This window comes from Arvicanthis niloticus, chromosome 17 (genome assembly GCF_011762505.2).
Source record: "Arvicanthis niloticus isolate mArvNil1 chromosome 17, mArvNil1.pat.X, whole genome shotgun sequence".
Lineage (NCBI taxonomy): Eukaryota > Metazoa > Chordata > Mammalia > Rodentia > Muridae > Arvicanthis > Arvicanthis niloticus.
This window is the reverse complement of record NC_047674.1, coordinates 3,141,944-3,161,743: the sequence shown is the minus strand read 5'-3', so window position 1 is coordinate 3,161,743 and position 19,800 is coordinate 3,141,944. Positions and strand designations below refer to the sequence as shown.

General features: G+C 38.8%; 1 protein-coding gene across 5 annotated transcripts in view; it reads right to left on the bottom strand.

The window, feature by feature from the left end:
- The window catches only part of Fbxl17 (F-box and leucine rich repeat protein 17), a 421,711-nt gene that overhangs the window by 136,215 nt on the left and 265,696 nt on the right, over nucleotides 1-19,800 (bottom strand). For 4 of the 5 annotated variants that reach the window (XM_076914670.1, XM_076914671.1, XM_076914669.1 and 1 more), the window contains one exon: nucleotides 12,679-12,755. In XM_076914670.1, the coding sequence (XP_076770785.1) occupies nucleotides 12,679-12,755 (77 nt within the window). Of the gene's footprint in view, nucleotides 1-2,306; nucleotides 2,562-12,678; nucleotides 12,756-19,800 lie in introns of those variants that run through there. The other variant, XM_076914672.1, reaches the window with a different exon arrangement.

Genomic DNA, 19,800 nt, shown 5'->3' with positions numbered 1-19,800 from the left:
TTTATTGAAGGTGTATTTTATGAACAGATTCAGCCTGGTTTGGTCATGGTTGCCACGTGAGGTAGGAAGGAGAACGAGGCACTGAGAAGACCCAAGCGTAAGTGAGTAACGCCATGAATACCGAGGCATTTTCAGAGCCAAGGAAGACAGAAAAAAAAAAAAAAAATCACGAGAGCAAGCATTCTCTTCTGCATTTACATGAACCCACTGAAAGGAAATACTTACACGGAAGCCAGGATAGGGAAATGAGGCTTTGAAAATGGTGGTACTATGGATTCAGTTTCATAATTGGTATTACGTACCTAATTCTTTTTACAGGAAGCAAGGATGAATCAGGAAAAAAACAACAGGCATGGTAAGCCCTAGTGAGAGCACACAGCACATCATGTGTTAAATTGAAATAGCCCCCAAGTTCAACTTCCTGCACTGTTCAAGGAGAAAATCTGCTACTATGTACTTGAGGATAAAGGATTTGCAACTATATGGTGCTTGAGAAATACGCTACTGCTGTAATTTAACTCACTGTGTGTGGGCTTCAAGATGCACAGTGGCATTCCAAACCAACTTTTAAAGAAAATTGCATGGAATTTTCAAGACATCAGGAGCGTTCTTAAAAGTTATGCAGAGAAAACGGATTTTTGATAGTTATGAATTACATTTAGTGCAGCCAGATTGTAGGGAACGCTCTTTTTGCCTCAGTATGCTCAGAATTACTGTTGACAAAGTTTTAATTTAAATTTTTAAAGATTTAAACTGAAGAATATAGGTCAGTGAATTTTCATTCACGTTATAAGTATCACTACTGGCAGAAAGCAAGCTTTGTTAGTGAAGGACCAATTCTGGCCACAGAGTGCATCTTTCTGTAGTAGCTGTGACTCAGTATGTCTTAGTGAGAATGGTTTGGTTCTCAGTCAGTCAATCAGTAGCCTGAACATGCACAGTTAGAAACATGGCTGGCACAGAAGACAGGCTCAGTCAGAAAATACCAAATGCATTTGTGAGACAGACCTGAGCCCACTGAAATCATTTATTACAATCATAAGTTGGAAGAGATTCCATCTTTCTTAGCAGGTTATAGATTTATATAGATTTATAACAGTAGATTATAACAGCTATACTACAAGCTCCTAAGTAAAATTCTACAGTTGCCAACTGGTTTCCTATAGCTGAAAAAAATACAATGAATATTTGTAGAGTCTGCCACACATCTAACACGTTTATAGCCTTTCTATAAACTAAGAAACCTCAAGAACTTACAGTAGCTTTCTAATTTAAAGACCATGTCACAAAGCAACTAATTTAATCGTCTATAGTATTAAAATGAACAGTACTTTCATAAATAAGAATTTTAAATATAATTTTTCATAAACTAAGAGAGAACAGATTTCAAATCAATATTCTATTCAGCAAAAGAGATGAGGTTTTGTGGGAAAGATGCCTAGTTCTATAAAGGACACACCCTTCCATACATCTACATTGTGTAGGGAGGTTCTTTCTTCACTTGTATACTGTATGGTGCTTACTGTTTGAGGGCCCTCAGCTCTGGTGTCAGTCTGTCCTTTTGCACACTGAGGAATATGATAAACATAGGAACATGAAACATGCATGCCTATATAGTGCACTTCCTGAAACTGCTTTGTACAAGTAAATAAATGTGACAGAAGTCTAGGGGACCATGTATTTGGGTCCTGGGGGGGCAGTTTTACAATCCTTTATTACAATGATACAGCTCACAACTATGTAAGTAGCCAATAATCACTCATAGTGATAAATACTAGGCACATAGAGCTCCAACATGAGGGAAAGCCAGTTTTGTGTGAATTTCAGCAAGCTTGGTAAAGTCACCTCTTTTCTTGACATTTAGAAAAATATTTTAATCAGAATATGAGAGGGAAAAGATATTTGAATCTATACTAATTTATCATGTTTTAGAAAGTGAATCGTTTGCAAGCCTTGATTGCAAGGTGTGCTGGAAAGGCAAAGTTGAAAACGAATACTTTGAGGATTTTGCCCAATTTCTTATGTAAACCAGAGCAGACGGCACGATTCTCAAAAAAAGCCAAGTACATTTGCCTCACATAAAATAAGACTGATTAAATTTCAAGCTTTTCACTTATTTTATAGAGCTAAAAATTTTAAGTTTTTTTGTTATTCAAGACGGACAGCTTGAGTCTTCACCCGCACTGTGTGTAGCATATATGCATGCTGTTCTGACATGCTTATCACCGATTTTATTTTCATTTAACAGGTAGTCCATACCACAGCATCAAAATAACTTCTAATTTTGATTGTTTGCCCCTCATGCAGGTGTCTTTGCAGATGACTCTTGACCATGGCCTGTCTCCTGTGAAGGGTGTTCTGTACATCAGAGCAATATCATGGGGACTTTGACTTCAAGACTGACTTCAGGGCAACTTCCAAACAAACAGAGGGCAATGAAGGGGGTGAATCCTATTAGAAGATTATTGTGAATTTTAAAATCAAATAGTAGAACAGAAGAATCTTTATGGAAAAAAATCTTCAAAGCAAAACTGTTTTCTTGGAGAAGCTCCTAAAGCCATCTGTGAGCAAGAAGGAGACAGTAGAGAAAATTAAGTTGTATGGGGGAGGGGCGATCTGAACCTAAATAACAGGGATGGTTAGATATACATCACCATCAATCATCAAAAGTATGCATTAACTAGTTTTCTACACATTTATTCTGCATTAAGGAATTGTTTACCATATGAAAACACTATGACCTATAACAACTGAATTACATACATGGATAGTATTCATTTTCTAAGGATAAACGTGTACTCCAAACACACACACACACACACACACACACACACACACACACACACACACACACAAGAAATCCCTAAAGATAGAGTAGTTTTTGTTGTGTTTATCCCCCTTTTCCAGTTTTTAAAAATCTTTTCTCTGCTCACTATCAGTCACATTTGGCGACAGGCAAGTCACTGTCAGTTTGAAATGCATGGCACAAGGCACAGGGGCTAGATCAGCCATGCCAACTCAACTCAATTGTTAGAAAAGTTGAAAAGTTCAAACTATTTATTAAATGTCATGTGATAAACCCTAGATGAAAAACACATATGACAGATAAATTCTAGGTGATTGAGTCTTAACAGAATGCTTTGGAATAAGGGTTAAAATGAACAGTTGAATACCAGAGTTAAAAAAGTAAGTTTGATTTACTTAATTAGTAAATTAAGTTAATAAGCCAGCCTTTTTGCACAAGAGAAAGTTCTGTTTAACATCCATAATACAGAGCAATCATCAAGAGTATCTGGTTTTTATTTTTTATCTTTTGGAAGACAGGCGGTAGACGGGACTATTCACTCTTGATCTGTGGGTAACAGAATCAGCATACTTGATGAGCTTGGGAAGGTTGACACCATCCACCCTAAACCACTCTCAGGTAGTCGCACTGGACTGGCTCCTGCTCCTGGGCAGCTCAGTTCCGGCAGGTCCCGATGTCATCTGTACTTTGGACAAGAGTTCCACAGACGGCTGTCTGTCTGAGTGCTTACATTCACTTACTCATAGCCCCTGCAACTCAAGGAGGCCTGAAGCCTGCACGGAGGGAAGCACGCAGACTACACAAATTCACCAACTTTATAATCATTTCCAAAGGTCTCAGCAAAAACTGAAAGCAATGACCAGAAAGTTGACAGAGTAGCAAAAATAAAAAAATGACCTTTCATCCTTAAACCCTTTCCCTTTCTTCACAAGCAGGGACAGCAGCTGTGAATGCGAGAGCGGGTGTAAGAAAGCACAGGTTTTGAGCGCACTGGGCATTCCCAAATTCCCAGTTTCAAGTGTTCTAAACTGGCTATGCTGGGTTAGAGGGGCTGGGCCTCTCTTGAACATACTAGATTTTAGGCAGGGCTTTCTAAGCAGAAAACCAGTAAAAGAAGGGTTCCAGATACAATTAGATGAGAAATTCATTAAATAAACAACAGATTGTAGAAGAAATGGCTTATCCATGCATCTATCTTGAAGTGAATTAGAGAAGCCAGGTAAGTCCAAGGAACAGAGCAACCAACATGAAATAGCTTCCAACCTTTTACCATAGATAGGAAGGACGGTCTGCACATCAGTAAGATAAGCATGGCTAAGCTTCAAATGATAGCGAGTAATAAAGAAGTCACTGGTCTCATTTGAAAGAGGAAATAAACAAGTCAGGATTTTGGAAATTACTAAAGAAAAATGGTCCTGATCTCTGACCTCTGCCACACGAAGATGAGAAAGAGCACATAAAGGAGTGAGCGGCCGATGGTCCGCAAGGAGTGACACAGGGGCCTCGAACCTTCTCCCCTAACTCTTATTTCAGAAAATGAGAAGCCATGAAGATAAAGCCAAAGAAGAAGAAGAGGAGGAGGAGGAGGAGGAAGAGGAGGAAGAAGAAGATGACGAGGAGGAGGAGAAAGCCACACCAAGGGGGGACTTGAATTTGATCTTTTAAAGAATGTTCAATACTGGAAAGTGAAGCAAATGGCGGCACTGGGACCTAAGGTCCTGCTGAGTTCACAGCTAAGAAACTGGAGGGAAGAACAATTACCTACCCTACTTTGTATGACACAGCTATGGATTTCCAAATGTGTATATACTACAAAACTATGAAGTATCCTGTGCTACCTCACACTGGTGTAAAATAACCATTAACATGAAGAAATAATACCTGCCAGAGAAACCAAGAAATCTGAAAGTCACCTGCTGTGAGAGGCGGCAGTGACGGTCCGTCTGTAATGGACTAAGACCTGTCTGGGTTACATTTGCTTGTCTATTAAAAAGACACAGTGCTTGTAGGTCTCTCACAAGTATACTGTAACATGTTTTAAAAGGAAATTAGAGAAATTTTAATTAATTCATTAGGATTTTACTACATCATGGACTCCAGAAAATTTAATTTATAAGGAATTATTCAAAAATACGAAATTAAGAAAATAGTCGGGCTGGGGCTCAGCTGTGGACTGCTTCCCTAACGTGCATGAGGGTCTGGATTTGACTCCTGGCACCAAACACCCTGGACACGATGGCACACAGCTCTAATCCCAGCACCATGGAGGTGGAGCCAAGAGGTTCAGAAGTTTAAGAACCTCTTCAGCTACCAAGTGAGCACGGGAAGCCTAAGCTACAGAGCCTGCCTAAAGGGCAAGCAAATTGAGGCCTTAATGCATACTGGACATAATCTGAGCTTCTTAAAGTACTAACTACTCCAGGGGCGTCACTGACCTAATGGTGAGTATAGAAGTTACCTTGATACTGAACTCATAATACAACTCATAAACTGTGCAAAGTCATACCATACTGGATCTCAGTTTCCACATCTGTAGGCTCAAGTACTAACAGCAACTCTTAAAATGAAATGTTTAGGGAATTAATGTCTACAGAAAATAACAATAAGCTACAATTATTCTATCATTATTACAATGAAGGTATATATTTGTTCTCAGTAGAGCTATATATTTCATTAGTAGCTATTACCCAACATAATGCTTCCTTCTATATAATATATGTTAAGTTGTTGCCATGGGGATGATGAATTAGGATACATTACAACAAAAAAATTGGAACTTATTTTGAATCTTCAAATAGAATATTTTCATGAGGTTTCTTCAACAGTCGCCTGTGTGTACACAGCATCATTTTGGTTTTCTGTTCTTTCTTTAGATTTACAAACTCCTCCATTCAGACATCTCTTTATGCTCCAAGTCTTCCCCAGGGCCCCACTTCCTCAGAGGCCCTCTTCTGCTGCCTCTACCCCAAATCGTTCCCTGAGCAGCCCCTGACAGCTGTCTTCTCATAAGCCCCTACCTCTTGCAGACAGACCTTTTAAACTGACACCATCACATTATTTAAATTGACGGAAAGCTTGTGAATACCTGACTGTTACTTAGTATCCTTTTCTCTATTAGGGGGTCTTCCATAGCATCCCACCAGCAGTGTGCACACTTGAGAGTAAAGCTTTGCTGAATGAAACAGAGCAGAATAAGGCCTAGGATTAGCAAAGGACTTAGGAATGAATCCTAAGGAACAGGGCAGGTATTTTTCCCAGGCTTCCCTCCTCCCGCCTCCTTCTCAGAGACTATCTCTGCCTCCACAGATCTCTGGATAGAAAACGTAGCACCACAAGGAAGGCATTTCCAAAAAGCTGTGAACATGCAAATGTCCTTTTTCTTTCACTGAATACCACAAGGACAGAAGCTCTATAACAATCATGGTGTTCAGTGTAAGTGTAATGTCACTTACAAGCTGCTCATCACTGACTGTGTACCCATAAGGAACTCAGGATTCTATCTGTGCTCGTGCTAAGACCACCACCACCACCATCACCACCACCATCACCACCACCATCTCCTCCTCCACCACCACCACCACCATCTCCTCCTCCTCCACCACCACCACCACCACCACCACCACCACCACCACCTCCTCCACCACCACCACCACCATCACCATCTCCTCCTCCACCACCACCACCACCTCCTCTACCACCACCACCACCACCACCACCACCACCACCTCCTCCACCTCTACCACCACCACTACCCCCACTACCTCCTCCTCCTCCATTTCCATCACCACCACCACTACCACCCACCACCACCACCTCCTCCTCCTCCACCACCACGACTTCCTCCTCCACTTCTACCACCACCACCACCACCGGAAATGCTTAGTCTGCGGAGCAGAAAGCAATGAAATCTAAAAGTGAACATGTCATGATTTGAGGTAAGCTTTCCATATCTATAAAAGGAGATTTCTGCATTAAGTGTAATGCTAAAAAAAAAAAAAAAAAAAAAAAAACTAATTAAAATTAAACACAGTATTTCCAAATACAGAATTAATATAGGAAAGAAATGTTGGACAGTTCTTATTTTAGATAACAGCAATGTTAAAAGTAGAATTATAGCATTCATTTATAAAAAATAATTTAGAACAGTAGAATGTATGAATGAATGTATACATGTAAGTATGTGCTTGGAGGTGTAAGACTGATCATATGCCATAACCATACAAACAGGTTTATTTAGTTTGAAAATATGGGTTAGGCTATTTCTTAAGGTCTCTACTGAGGAAGAGCTGCATTCAGATGGTTATGGAAATAATTTTTTTCATACAAATTTTTTCATACATTTAATTTTAAAAATTTTAATAGCTAAAGGAGTTAAGCAGAAATAGCAAAGCCGAAAAATACTGAGTCAACATACAAATATTTTTCTCTAATATGAGAAAATCTATCAAAATATATAAGATGTTTAAAATAATATCAAATGCACACAATATACAGAGATGAATTTAACCAAAAACTATAAAGCATTGCTGATAGAAATTAATTTATATATATAAATTAAATATATATATATATATATATATATATATATATATATATATAAAATAGAATCCTTAATATTGTTAAGATGGTGGTTCTCCCTTCACACATCAGCCATAATACTGTTTGAAGAAGTATTTTTAAAACCCTTCTTACTAAACTGAATACAGTAGTTTAATCACAGCAAACAGCATAAGCACAGTCATTGTTCAATCTTTGATTTCAAGGGGACCTCACTACATCTTTTAGTGATTCAGTAACCAGGGAAGAAAGTCAACAGTTTCTATGCTCCAACCAAACAACAGCATTTAGATAAAGTTATAATTAAGTATTTCAGGGAAGCAAAATGGCTCAGTAGTAACATCTTTGCCAGAGTCTGGTCCTGTGGATCCTGACAGTAGGAGAGAACTGTTCTCGGGTCTTGGTCTCTGAACACTGTAGTAGAGACACGCACACACGCATGCACACACGCATGCATGCACGCACCAATAAGGGACGGGTAAACTCTGATTCGTTCATATGCACTCATTTTCTCCTTGTTTCCCTTTCTGTGAACTAAATAAATGTAACAAATACCAAATGTAAGGTGAGAAATCAGGCTCATTATTTAGAAGAAAAGGAGGTTATGATATCTTCTAAATGCAGCAGAATGAAGAATTAAGTAAAGTAGAAATAGAGGAAAATATCTAAATGGACATATAAAAATGAGAATTTGCAAAGCACACCGTTCAGCAAAGTAATAATATCTTGCAAGCAACAATGAGTGTTATATTTAAATACTAGAATGGAAAATGAGAATAATAACAGTAAGCACTAGAGCATTCTTTTTGACTTGCAAATATAGGTTGGAAAGCTCTTCTTTGTCACGTTACAGCTAGTAGAGTTACTTCTGCTGACAATCGAGATGCCTCTTACCTGGCAATTTTGGAGCAGTTTAAAATACAATTTAAACTGAAACAAACAAACAAACAAAAAAAAGAAAAGAAAAGAAAAGAAAATGCTAGAAAGTTATTTTAAATGGAACTTCACTGTAGGTACTACACATAGTAATATGAAAAATAAGATGATACAACAAGAGTAAACTGATTTTTGGTTTAAGACTTAAGGAGAGAGGAACGTTTTTCTGTGGCTCTTGCAGATCCTGTTTTGAATTTCCTTTGTCTCTCCAGCAGTGTAGCTTGGACAATACGTCCCAGATCCTAAACTGAGTTGACTAACAGCAAAAGAGATCGGGGGTCCCAAGCAGGGTGGGGAAGGTATGCTCATTAATCTTTCAATAGCAGTAGAAGGTCAATATGGCAAGGGTGAAGCATGGGTTATACCCAAGCAAAGATCAATCTTCCCAGAACACCCCTACCATTCTTCTTGCCTGCAAGAAAGAGCTACGCACAGGGCAGGCACCCCAGGCTACACAGGGCAGCCTTAGCCTCTCAGTCCTTCCATGACAGCTTCAGGAATAAGAGAAACCACAGTCTCCCACACAGAGAACAGGGCCTGGCACACTGTGTACGCTGACTTTCTATTCTGACAGAAAGAACATGTATCAGGCCTATAACTGTTAGGTCAGCTTAAAGGACAGGACCCATGATTATGAGCACAGTGGTTGGCTCTGATTTGAGAAACCCTTTGTCCTGAGTAATCCAAAAGCATGACTTACTGTCAAGTTAAAAGTGCCCCAAGTCAAAGAAGCAATGACCAAGAACAATACGTAGCAGTTAAGAACCACCCAGGAGAGCACTTCTGGGTTTCTGAGCACCACAGAGGAGCTTGTGAAGCGGCAATGGAGGGAACCAATGGGAATGTTGTCCAGCAGTAATCAAGACCCTGAGCTTGACTCTGGCACTGAAAAGAAAGTGCATCAAAAGCACAGTGATGCTATGGATGTAAGCGGCCTGTGGACCCTAAACTACCTGTCAGCAGGTAGGTATTTACTGTCCTCTTCAAAGATCACTTGACAGTTTGAGAGTGGAAACAAAACCATATTTCCAGAATATACTTGTAAGGGTCTTCAGCAGTGCTAAAGTTAGAAAAGAGAAGACATGTTAAAACTCACATAACTGGGTCCTTTTAAAACCTGCCTCCTGGCACAAGGGTTACAGTGCAGAATTTGGTATGGAGACAAGAGCTTTCCTTGTCCATCTATTTACTGTGTCCTAGGGTGGTCTGTGCTGCTGAGACAGTGACTGCTTCTGACCTCTGTGAACCTGGGGGATGCACACTGACTCCCACTCCTGTTCTCTTCTCAATCCCAAGAGACATTTTTCTGAATGAGGAGAATTTTCAAAAGCAGGGTTCAAAAAAGATCAAAAAGACATCAGTTGAGAAACTATCCTAGAAACATCGAAAGATACATAAGAAATTCAAAGTAAGTTTCTAGGAAGAAATACAGACAAAATAAAGCAAATAAGGCCAAGATAGGATTGTGACTTGGACACACCGGCCTCCTCTTAGGCCCTCTGTCTCTTCCTGCTAATTGCTCAGGTCTGGAAGTCATCAAGGTAGCTATACCTTGTCCAACGTAAGTTCAACTTGTATCAGATGTTTCCTACAAACAGGAGGCTATACTTGAAGAAAGAGAGGGGCTGTGTGTGCTTGTGTGGCTGGGGTAATTTCTCAGAACTGTCAATGAGTGTCCAATATACCAGCAGGTGCTACATGGAACTTTCTATTCTCACTTCTTCCTGTGGAACATACCATGAGGCTTATCGGATAGCAAACCTCAGGTTAAGTAACATACTTTGGACTCATGACAAACGGAAGAGACAAAGTCTAACTGTGACCCACCTGCTGAGCTTCAGTTAGCCCCACCCCATACTTAATACCCCAGGTCTTCAGAGATGGACGAGTGGTGGCGGTGGATTTCTCTTCAGGGAACAATTTCTCAAGGCTCTATTTTCCACTTAGATATTTCTGACTTACTGATTTGTTCATAAACTGCTGTCCTTTACCATAAAGATGTGTTTAATTTGGAGAGATAGAAACTTATTAGTATGATGGCTTTCTACACGACAACTGTATCATATATCTGTTTAAATGAACAGGACTTTCTAACAGCCTGGCTAGGTGCTGCTAGGCACTATAGCCACATTCAACACCTGTGAGGATCTGACAAAAACCATACAGGCTATGTATGCCAGGTGAGCTGCTTCTCTTGAGTCAGCCCATCCTGCAACGCTGCCAAAAGTATCATCTATTCTGCAGCAACGTTAAAAGTATCATCTTACCCCACCCGAAGCAGACCTACACCCATTCACATAGGAAGAGGAGGCAAGGAGGACATTGTTGAACATGGGTAAAGCAGAAATATGTAGTCACCAAAAGAATGACATCTCTAAAGGATACGGTGTACATAAAAATGTCCAATTTTAAAGTGGCTTCAAAGTCAAGTGGTCTTGGATACAGCTCACATAGTCACAGGCCTTAAATACTCCAAAGATATTCTCATGCACAGAGAAATGCAGAGGAGACTTTGAACCTACATAATTCAGAGACACAAGTAAACTAAGCTATGGTGGCAAGGTTTTAGCATACTGTCACCACACTAGGAGACAAATACTACAAACACTCAATACCACACAAGGGCAATGCCACAAAACAATAGGGAGATAACAAATAGAAGAGAGACTCCCAGGACCTAGGACAGGGAGGTTGTGGGAGCATGTCCAGCCAGCCCTGCCTCCACCCACATTCCAGTAGGAAAGTGGTGTTCTCCAGTGGCATACTCTGCTGCTCACTAGGCTGGGCAGTAGTTGCACAGAGGAATTAATTATCTACTTTACAAATAAATGAGTCTCTAATATGTACGTGAAGGCACTTTCTTAAGGTCAGAGAAAAATTTAATCTTAGATTTGTCTCAAATCCAACACCTCTTCTCTTTTCTCCCCTCAATTTTCTGGATCACTCTCCACACTTGCTGAATTAACAGTTACAAACTGGACAGGAGCTTTGTTGTTAAACAAAATAAACCACCAAAACACGGTGTGATTTGAGTGTCATTTCCATTGCAGAGCCTCAGAAGAGTCAGTGAAAGGAGGAAGGGATTTAATCCACGTGAGACCTGGCAGGCTTTAGAGGAAGGGGAGCGAGCCACCTACGGGGGCGGGGAGGAGAGGCAGGACAAGGAAACTCCTGAGCACATGCAATCGCTATATTCATGTGCTGGGCAGCAGACTCTCTAGGCCTTGAAACCAGGAGCTTCGGGAAAATCTGGAAAGTCGGCTATGTTAAGTATCAGTTTAACAAGCCAAGCAAGGCAAGGGACTATAAAAAAGGAAAAACAAATCAACATCTTTACAGGATTTAACTAGAAAAACACAACAATATGGAAACAGCATTTTCTAAAAGTCTGTCTAAAACATATTTAAAATATGAATATTTCTTGCTGTTTTTTTTTTTTTTTTGAGGGAGCGGCTATAAATTAAGCACAGAGCTTCATGCACGCTAGGCAATCAATATGCCCCTACATTGTCCTGTTACGGCGTCATGAGCTTTTCTAAATGGCAAGCTTAGGATCTGACAGTGCACCCATCTTCTTCCCAGGGCAGGTCGGCTACACATCCTAGGACTGGAGTCACAGCAGACATGAAAGCTAACAATGGAAGATTTAATAGAATATTAACTTATCTCAAGAGAAAAAAATTAAAATTTAAATAAACAATTTAAACAGCCAGAAAAAAAAAAAAAAAAAAAAAAGGAAACAGTTCTCCCTCATACAGTGACAAATATCTGGCCTTAACTATACAAACTGACTGGGAAAAATGTAAAGCAGACCGATATGGAGGAAGGCTGGGCTATTCCCCTTGTTTCAGGAGGGTGAGTGCACACTATACATGACAAAGTGGTTTTTGCTGTTTACAGAGGCTATTCAATACTGGACAATGTAGACTGTTGAGACAATGTACACTGACACTTCACATCCCTCTGAAAGTGCCCACTAGGATGCTGCAGGCTTTGGCATCAGGCCTTGCTCTTTGAACACCAGGGATACCTTACATAGTACTAACGTGAGCCCGTGAACTCAACACACTGATTTTATAGTCCTGTTCATGAGATCAGACATTTCATTAATCTGGAAATTATTTATATTTCCTTGTTCTCCAATCTGCATTCCTTACTCCTGTGCGTATCAGTGCATATGTCAGACTGTGCACCGAGCCCATGCACAGGTTCATTCTACTATGATTTCTAGATTATTGTTTCTCCTTTTATTTTTGTCTCATCAGAATTGCAGATAAGTGAACACAAAATGTCTAAAGTGATTCTTGAATAACTTTTGATGACTTTTTAGACTTCGGTTTGTCTAAGGGTGAGAGGTTAGGACGGAGCTCATTACGTACCATAATCAGTGATTTTACAGGACACCAAATACAGCTCTTTCAGGTTCTGTCCCTCCTTTGCAATGACCTCCACACACCTGAAACACACAAAGGGGTGGTGTTACACTAATGCATCCCAGGTAAATTAGCAAGTGTTGGACCATGCATCCTCAAGAATAGTCAGAATTTCATGAACACCCCAGCCCTCAGCCCTCAATACACCACACTGGAGGTATTTCAGGAAGTCTTATAGTCGCTGCTTTCAAGTTGAGTACACTAATTCTTAAATGACTTCATTATACCTTTTAAAACCCAAGAGACAGGAGGAAGATATCCTTTAAGACCACTGGGCATTTGGGTGGTAAGCCCAATGTGGTATAGTGAATGCATATAAAAAGATATAAAATAATAAACCAAAATTGTAGTATACAGGTGAACAATTATTTCAAAGGAATGATAATTATTCAGAGTTCAATTTTTAATTCTGAATATTAAGTGCACATCTGAAGAAACTTTACTCAACATACAATCTAAAGTTGTAAAACCATATAACTGATGAAAGACATAAAACCTCAACATACAAGAATGATAAAACTTTCACTTTAAAAATGTCTCATTTTTCAGGGTGATAAATACGGATCTGTTTGCACTTTCTGCAGGCAGACATCCACTTAGACCATCACCGTTTGTTGAAGATACTTTCTTTTTTGACTGTGTAGTTTTGGCTTCTTTGTCAAAAATCAAGCTTCCATCTATGTATGGGTTTATTTCTGGGTTTTCGATTCTATTCCACTGAACAACCTGTCATGGTATTTATGCCAATACCATGCAGTTTTTACTACTATAGCTCTGTAGTACAGCTTGAAATCAAGGATAGTGGTACATCCGGAAGTTCTTTTAGTGTACAGGACTTCTTTAGCTATCTTGTTTTTTTTTTTTTTTTTTTTTTTTTTTTTTCCCCCTATGAGGCCAATAGGGGCTCACAGAGACTGAACCACCAACCAAAGAGTATGTATGCATGGGATGGATGTATGCCTTGTGCAGCTTGGTCTTTATGTGGGACCCCTAACAGCTAGAACAGGGGCTGTAACTGACTCTGTAACCTGCCTCTGGACCCCTTTCCCCTAAATGGGATGCCTTGTCTAGACTCAATAGGAGTCTAGTGCATACCTGATGAAGGACATAAAACCTAGTTCTACTGTTATATGATATGGTAAGGCTGGCTGATATCCATGGGAGGTCGCCCCTTCTCCAAGGAAAAAAGAGGTTGGATGGGGGAGGGGAGGGGAGGGGAGAGGAGAGGGGAGGGGAGGGGAGGGGAGGGGAGGGGAAGAGAGGGGAGGGGAGGAGAGGGATCGAGAGGATAAGAGGAAAAAAGAAAGAAAAATAACATTTTTAAAGGAAAAGGATTTATTTTTAATATTTTAAATGAATTGCTATATAGACTAATTATACAGTTATATAATATTTTTAGATTTTCTTTGATATTCATTCATATTAAAATATTTTTCAGGATAGCCTTAGCAGAACTCAGTGAATTTTAAAAACGATGACTAGCCACACTACCTATTCCATAGTTCAGTTTGCTATAATATCAGCAAGCTATACTGAAAGACACACAGGCATGGGTGCCCTTCAAGGCAGTCCCTGTTTAATCTGTATAGATAGCAGTTAAGCAAAAGGGTAAAAAGCAAAAAGAGTCATTAACCTTTTCTAGGAAGTAAGGTTCAAGCAATTTGATACCTGTGTATATAATCCATCAAAACTCACTTGGCATCCATCTCTGTCTTTCAGATATTTCATTTGCTGCCTGACTTATTTGCAGGTAGCTTCATAAAATGTCAGGGAATTTTATATAATTTTATCCCATATAATTCATTATTGAAGGTTAAATTAGTTAAGAAAGACATATTTTTCTTTTAAAGTACTTTTATAGAATTCTGTCCTAATGGAATGATTAACATTTCATGTTTCCTAGGGCACTCAGGTAAACATTCTTCTTTGGCTATTTTATATAAAAAGATTTATGATTAAAACAGGTATTTTTTTTTTTTACTACAATAGAAATCTTGAAAGAGTAATATAATACCACTGTGACTGACATAGATTATTGTGAAGGAAAACATTAACATCTAACTTCATATCATTTGGCTTTAATGTAACATTTTAATAAGTCCACAAGAAAGAAATGCTAAAAGAAGAAATCAGACAGCTCAAACAAAGCCCAAATATTATGTATGACTTAAAATTAATCTTCTAGTGCTAAGATTAGAAAAATAAAAGCCATACATAACATAATCCTAATGATTTAAAATTTCCTGAACACTTACTTTCTGAATAGTGAAGATCCATATTTTACCCTCCTTATTGAATTAAAAAAAAGCTAATCCAATATGTTGTGGCGATAACAGGAAAAAAGCAAAGCAGTAATTGTATTTTATTCCTATGCTTCCTACAAATAGCTAAAAGTGCCTGACCTCATATTTGACAGTGAAAGATACTAAGCAAAGGCATCCCCCCACCCCGTATCTGATCCTCTCCAATCTATTACTAGATGTGGCACAAGACCACACAAACATTACAGACTCACAGAGGGGGCTGGAGGGAGCAGATAACAGAAAGAATGCTACCAAACCAGAGAATCAGGAGGTGTATAAAGTAAGACATGCCCCCAAGTCACTGAGCATCAAGGTTTACCCCCAAATGCCAGCGAGACAGACAGGATGTGTGGGTGATTATGGGAACATAGTGCAAAATTAGAAAGCTCGCTCAAGAGCTAGTAACCTGCTGCGATGTGTCACATGACTTTAGACTTTTATACTAGATAATGAGAGGAAAATGTTAAGTCAGGGTCCCATAAGTGAATGATCACCTGTTCTTAAAGGTTCAGTCATGTGAGTTTCCAAACATATATCTATATTTATATAAATACACATATCTAAGATATTTATATAATATAAATATATTATCATATAAATATATGTGCATAAAGCCAAATGGTACATAATAAATATTATAGAAATTTGTATGATAAGCACATATAAAAAACTTAACAATGTTTTCAAATACTTTTAAAAGATAAAGATGTTTTCAAAGGACTATCTTGTTAATCCTGAGTAGTGTGACAAAGTGACATTTAGAAGCTCCACTTCTCTATTCCTGTCCCCATTCATATATATCACACAAGAAAGTGCTCTGTCCAACACGGTAGGAAAATTACATCAGTACACAGAGGCAGGGCATGAGCACCTACAATCAGAATCAAGAATTAAAAACATTCCCGCTTCTACATTCTATCCCCATCATTCCAAAGGATGAAACTCCAAATATTATTTAAAAGCGTTCCACATAGATCCAGGAATTCTCACAACAATATAGGAATTAAAATGGTGTGCGATTATGAGTTCTTAGGGGAAGCAGTAGTATTAAAAGGGTAAATGAATGACATGGAAAATGCCAAAAGATATCAGTTACCGTTAAAGTGCCCATGGCCATCATACCCATTAGGGCTAGGTGGTGCTCCTGAGCCGAAAGACTCAATCCCCAGCCTCACCTGTAAAGAACCAAGGAAAAGGCCTTGACCTTGACTAGAGGTCCTACCTCATTTGCTTCAAATGAGGCTTCCTGTAAACATGTTCTTCCAGATCAAGCATCTCATGTCCATTTAGATGTTCTTTAGTTTATTCTGATTTGTCTGCCCTCAGATTATTTTCTTGCTTTTATGCTTTGGCAGGGGTGTGAAGAAAAAAAGAATTGAAGTCTTACTATTGTAAATTACTAAGTAACAGCTGTTGAGAATGAAATATATATATATTTTTTCTCTCTCTCTTTTAGAATGGAGAAAAGTGCCAGAAAACCTGCTCTAAGATAGTCAAAGCGTCCAAAATCATATTCGATAATTTTATACTCACTTGCTTTTGAGAATGTTCTAAAATACACCTGAAGCATTTTGTAAAATTTAAAAACTGAAAGGTTATTTTCACCATAGGTAAAAGGTGTTTTTTTCTTTTCTTTTTTTTAAAGAAAAGAAAGCATTTCTCAGTTTCAAAGAAAGAAAAAAGTCTCTCTTCTTAGCAACAGATTCCTAATCATCTGATTTATAAGAAGGTTAAAGGTTAATGAATTAAGCTGTGTAAGCTTCAAAATTATCAAAGGAATTCAAAAGAGCCTTGAATTGTGGAAAACAGTGACCCATTCCACATACCACGGAGCTGTTGTGTTTTGTCTCCTTCTCAGAGGCCAGAGCATGGCATTAGTGACAATGAAAGGAACTAATGAGGAAATATGACTGCACTGTTTGTAGGAGGAGTGTCCTGAGAGACCTTGTTACTGTGTGTGATGGGCTTCAAACCAGAAAGAAGCTAATTGGAGCTGCCAGACACTGGTGTGCAAATCTTACTTTAAAGGACAGGCTCAATCACCTTCGAGGTGTGAAAGGAAATAGCCCCATTAGAGATGCATTAGTACAAGGTTTGGTGGAGTTCTAAGGACACTTTGGGATGGTCTCTTCCAAAACACAATCCTATTTGAATAGCAGACATATATTCAAAGAGAGAAAAACTGCAACAAGACAAAACAACACCACAGATTAAAAAGAATAAAAGGTATAGAGAATGCCGTAAAGAAGTTGGTAAATACGTACAAAGAAGAGGTGTGTTTAAGGCTGAATAAACACGTCGATGAAACCTCACAACATAAAACACATCAGGAAAGTGAGCTATGTAAAGGTTGTACAAACAGAATTGGATTTTCACCATTTCTCAAACTAAGCAAGCTAATAAGTTAACGTAGATTGTGTGACTGTAGACAGACCAACTGCAGTGCCTGTGAGTGGACACACAACCCCGAGGAAGGAATTAAAGGGGCTGACAAGGTCTACACATGGTAGCAAGGAAGAAATGAGAGCCCTGTGTGTTTCAGAAGGGTGTTGCTAGCTCACAGGTGGGCTAAAACACACTAGAGGATCCCAGAACACAAGTCAGCACTAGGGGAAAGGCATGTGACTGTGGATTGTTCTCTCCTCAGTCTGAAATGGAGTTCTGATCACAGTGGACATGACTTACAAGTCCCCCGTGCCTTCAGAAAATGTGAATGATTGCATGGTTAACAGGAAGGAAAATTTACAAAAAGAAAAAAAATCTATGTCAATTAAACATAATGCTATAACTAGCATATTTTCCCTTATTTGAATAAGATTTATGAGTGTTACAGTTATAGATCACTTTTTAAGGAACAGGATACCTCAGCTTATAGAAAAGAGTAATATAGCTATCTTTGTCTTCAGGTTAAGCAACTGAACTAGATGGACAAATATTAGATTATTTCAAGAATTTGACATTTGACCAAGGTGATATACTGAGAGCACTCTGTACTTCCCCATATTCTTTCTTATACACGCTCTTCTACGCAACAGCAGAAACTGCAGAGCACCAAACAGAAACTCACTGCTAACTTATAAACACTTCTGGAAATATTCTCATAGAAGACATATAAACTGATTTAAAAAAAAAAAAAAAGATTGATTTGCAATTAAAATGCTAACTCATTTTCTCAAAGAACATTCTTAATATACCACAGGGGTAGAAACTAGGAGTGACATGCAAAATGTCACCGGCTCTACCAGTTAGCAACAATTATCTTGGGACACCAATTAAGTTCTCACTTACCAAATGCCATTCTCTAGAAAGCCAGTAACTGATTTGTGAATCTGAGATCTATTTAGGTAGACATTTTCCACTTAACTGGGGAAGACTCAAGCTTGTTCTGTCCCTCAGGAAGGCACTGAAAGGTTACAAAATGACCACTGTAGGAACTTATTCCTGTGGTTTTTTATACAGAGGAAGCATGTCAAAAGGTAGACTAGGCTTCAGCTCCTACAGTTTGCAGCCCTTCTGAAGGGTTACAGACTTCTGAGGAGGGAAGGTGGGGCTATGTTAACTGCCACTGCTTTCCAGGCATAGGCCACTAGCCCTGAAGGAGTCTAAGCATTAGGTAGATTTTCTTCTTGTGAGTCGGAATTCAGGAAGGAAAGAACAATATCACAGCCAGACAGAGTTCCCCAGTGCATTTATAAATGTCATCATGAACAACTTACATGGAGAATAGTTGTCTCTAGCCATATATCCAAACACGCTGTGATTTAAATGTTTAGTAGTATATTTAAAATTTTCCTCAGGCAGAAAGAGGCCTACATATAAATAGCACACTCCTTTGAACTACTAAGAAAGAAAATGGCTGAAGTTTCTCTAAGGGATAGAAATGGAGACTTGAACTAACTGGTTTGTAATAAATTTGACACTGCCATTAACATTTTGGATATCATTTTTTTAAATCTCATTTTTAATTTAGCCATTGCATACTAATAAACTGAGCTAACTTTTATATACTGTTATATACTGTTGAACATAAGGCTTGCAGTTGTGAAGGATCAAACATTGTCCGCTTCTGTTCTTAATATTAGCTTTGTAACTGTGAATGGAGAACCAGCACTATTTTCACAATTACTAACACTCAAATAAAGATAGTCAGGTTTTCAGGGTGAACGGAAACACTAGAAAGAAAGGTTAAGAAAAAACGAGAGGAGAGACTACCTCTATTAGAGATCTTCCCCGATAATCAACTTATTTCATGGGGAGAGAAATACAGTAGCATGGAAATGGCGATTGTTGAAAACTTCTTTTGTTTATTTTTTACTTTTTGGTTTGAGGAGCTTCATCAGTTCATCCTCAGTGACTTGAGGAGAGTCCAGACACCGTACAACTTGGATGAAGCTACCACTGGTGTTTCCCTTTGGAATCCGAACAGTTCAATACACGGGGCAGTAAAAAGGTCTTATTTGTCTACAAGATATACAAGTTTATGGTGTGCAGCAAAAGCCCAGGCACTTAAAAAAAAAAAAAAGACAGTCAAACACAAAAGCACTACTGTCCAGCCAAACATTAGTCAGGGGCAGTCATAGCCAGCTCAACCGTTCCTACCAATGATGGGAAGTAGATTAATATCAATTAGATTAATATCAATTAGAGCAATGCCAGCAATATTTCAAAGCTATTTGTCAGGCTTCTGACTTGCCTGAAAGTGTGAAATCTATGAAGAAGCAGAGGTCAAAACACCTAACTGAGGACTGTTCCCCTTTCATTTGTG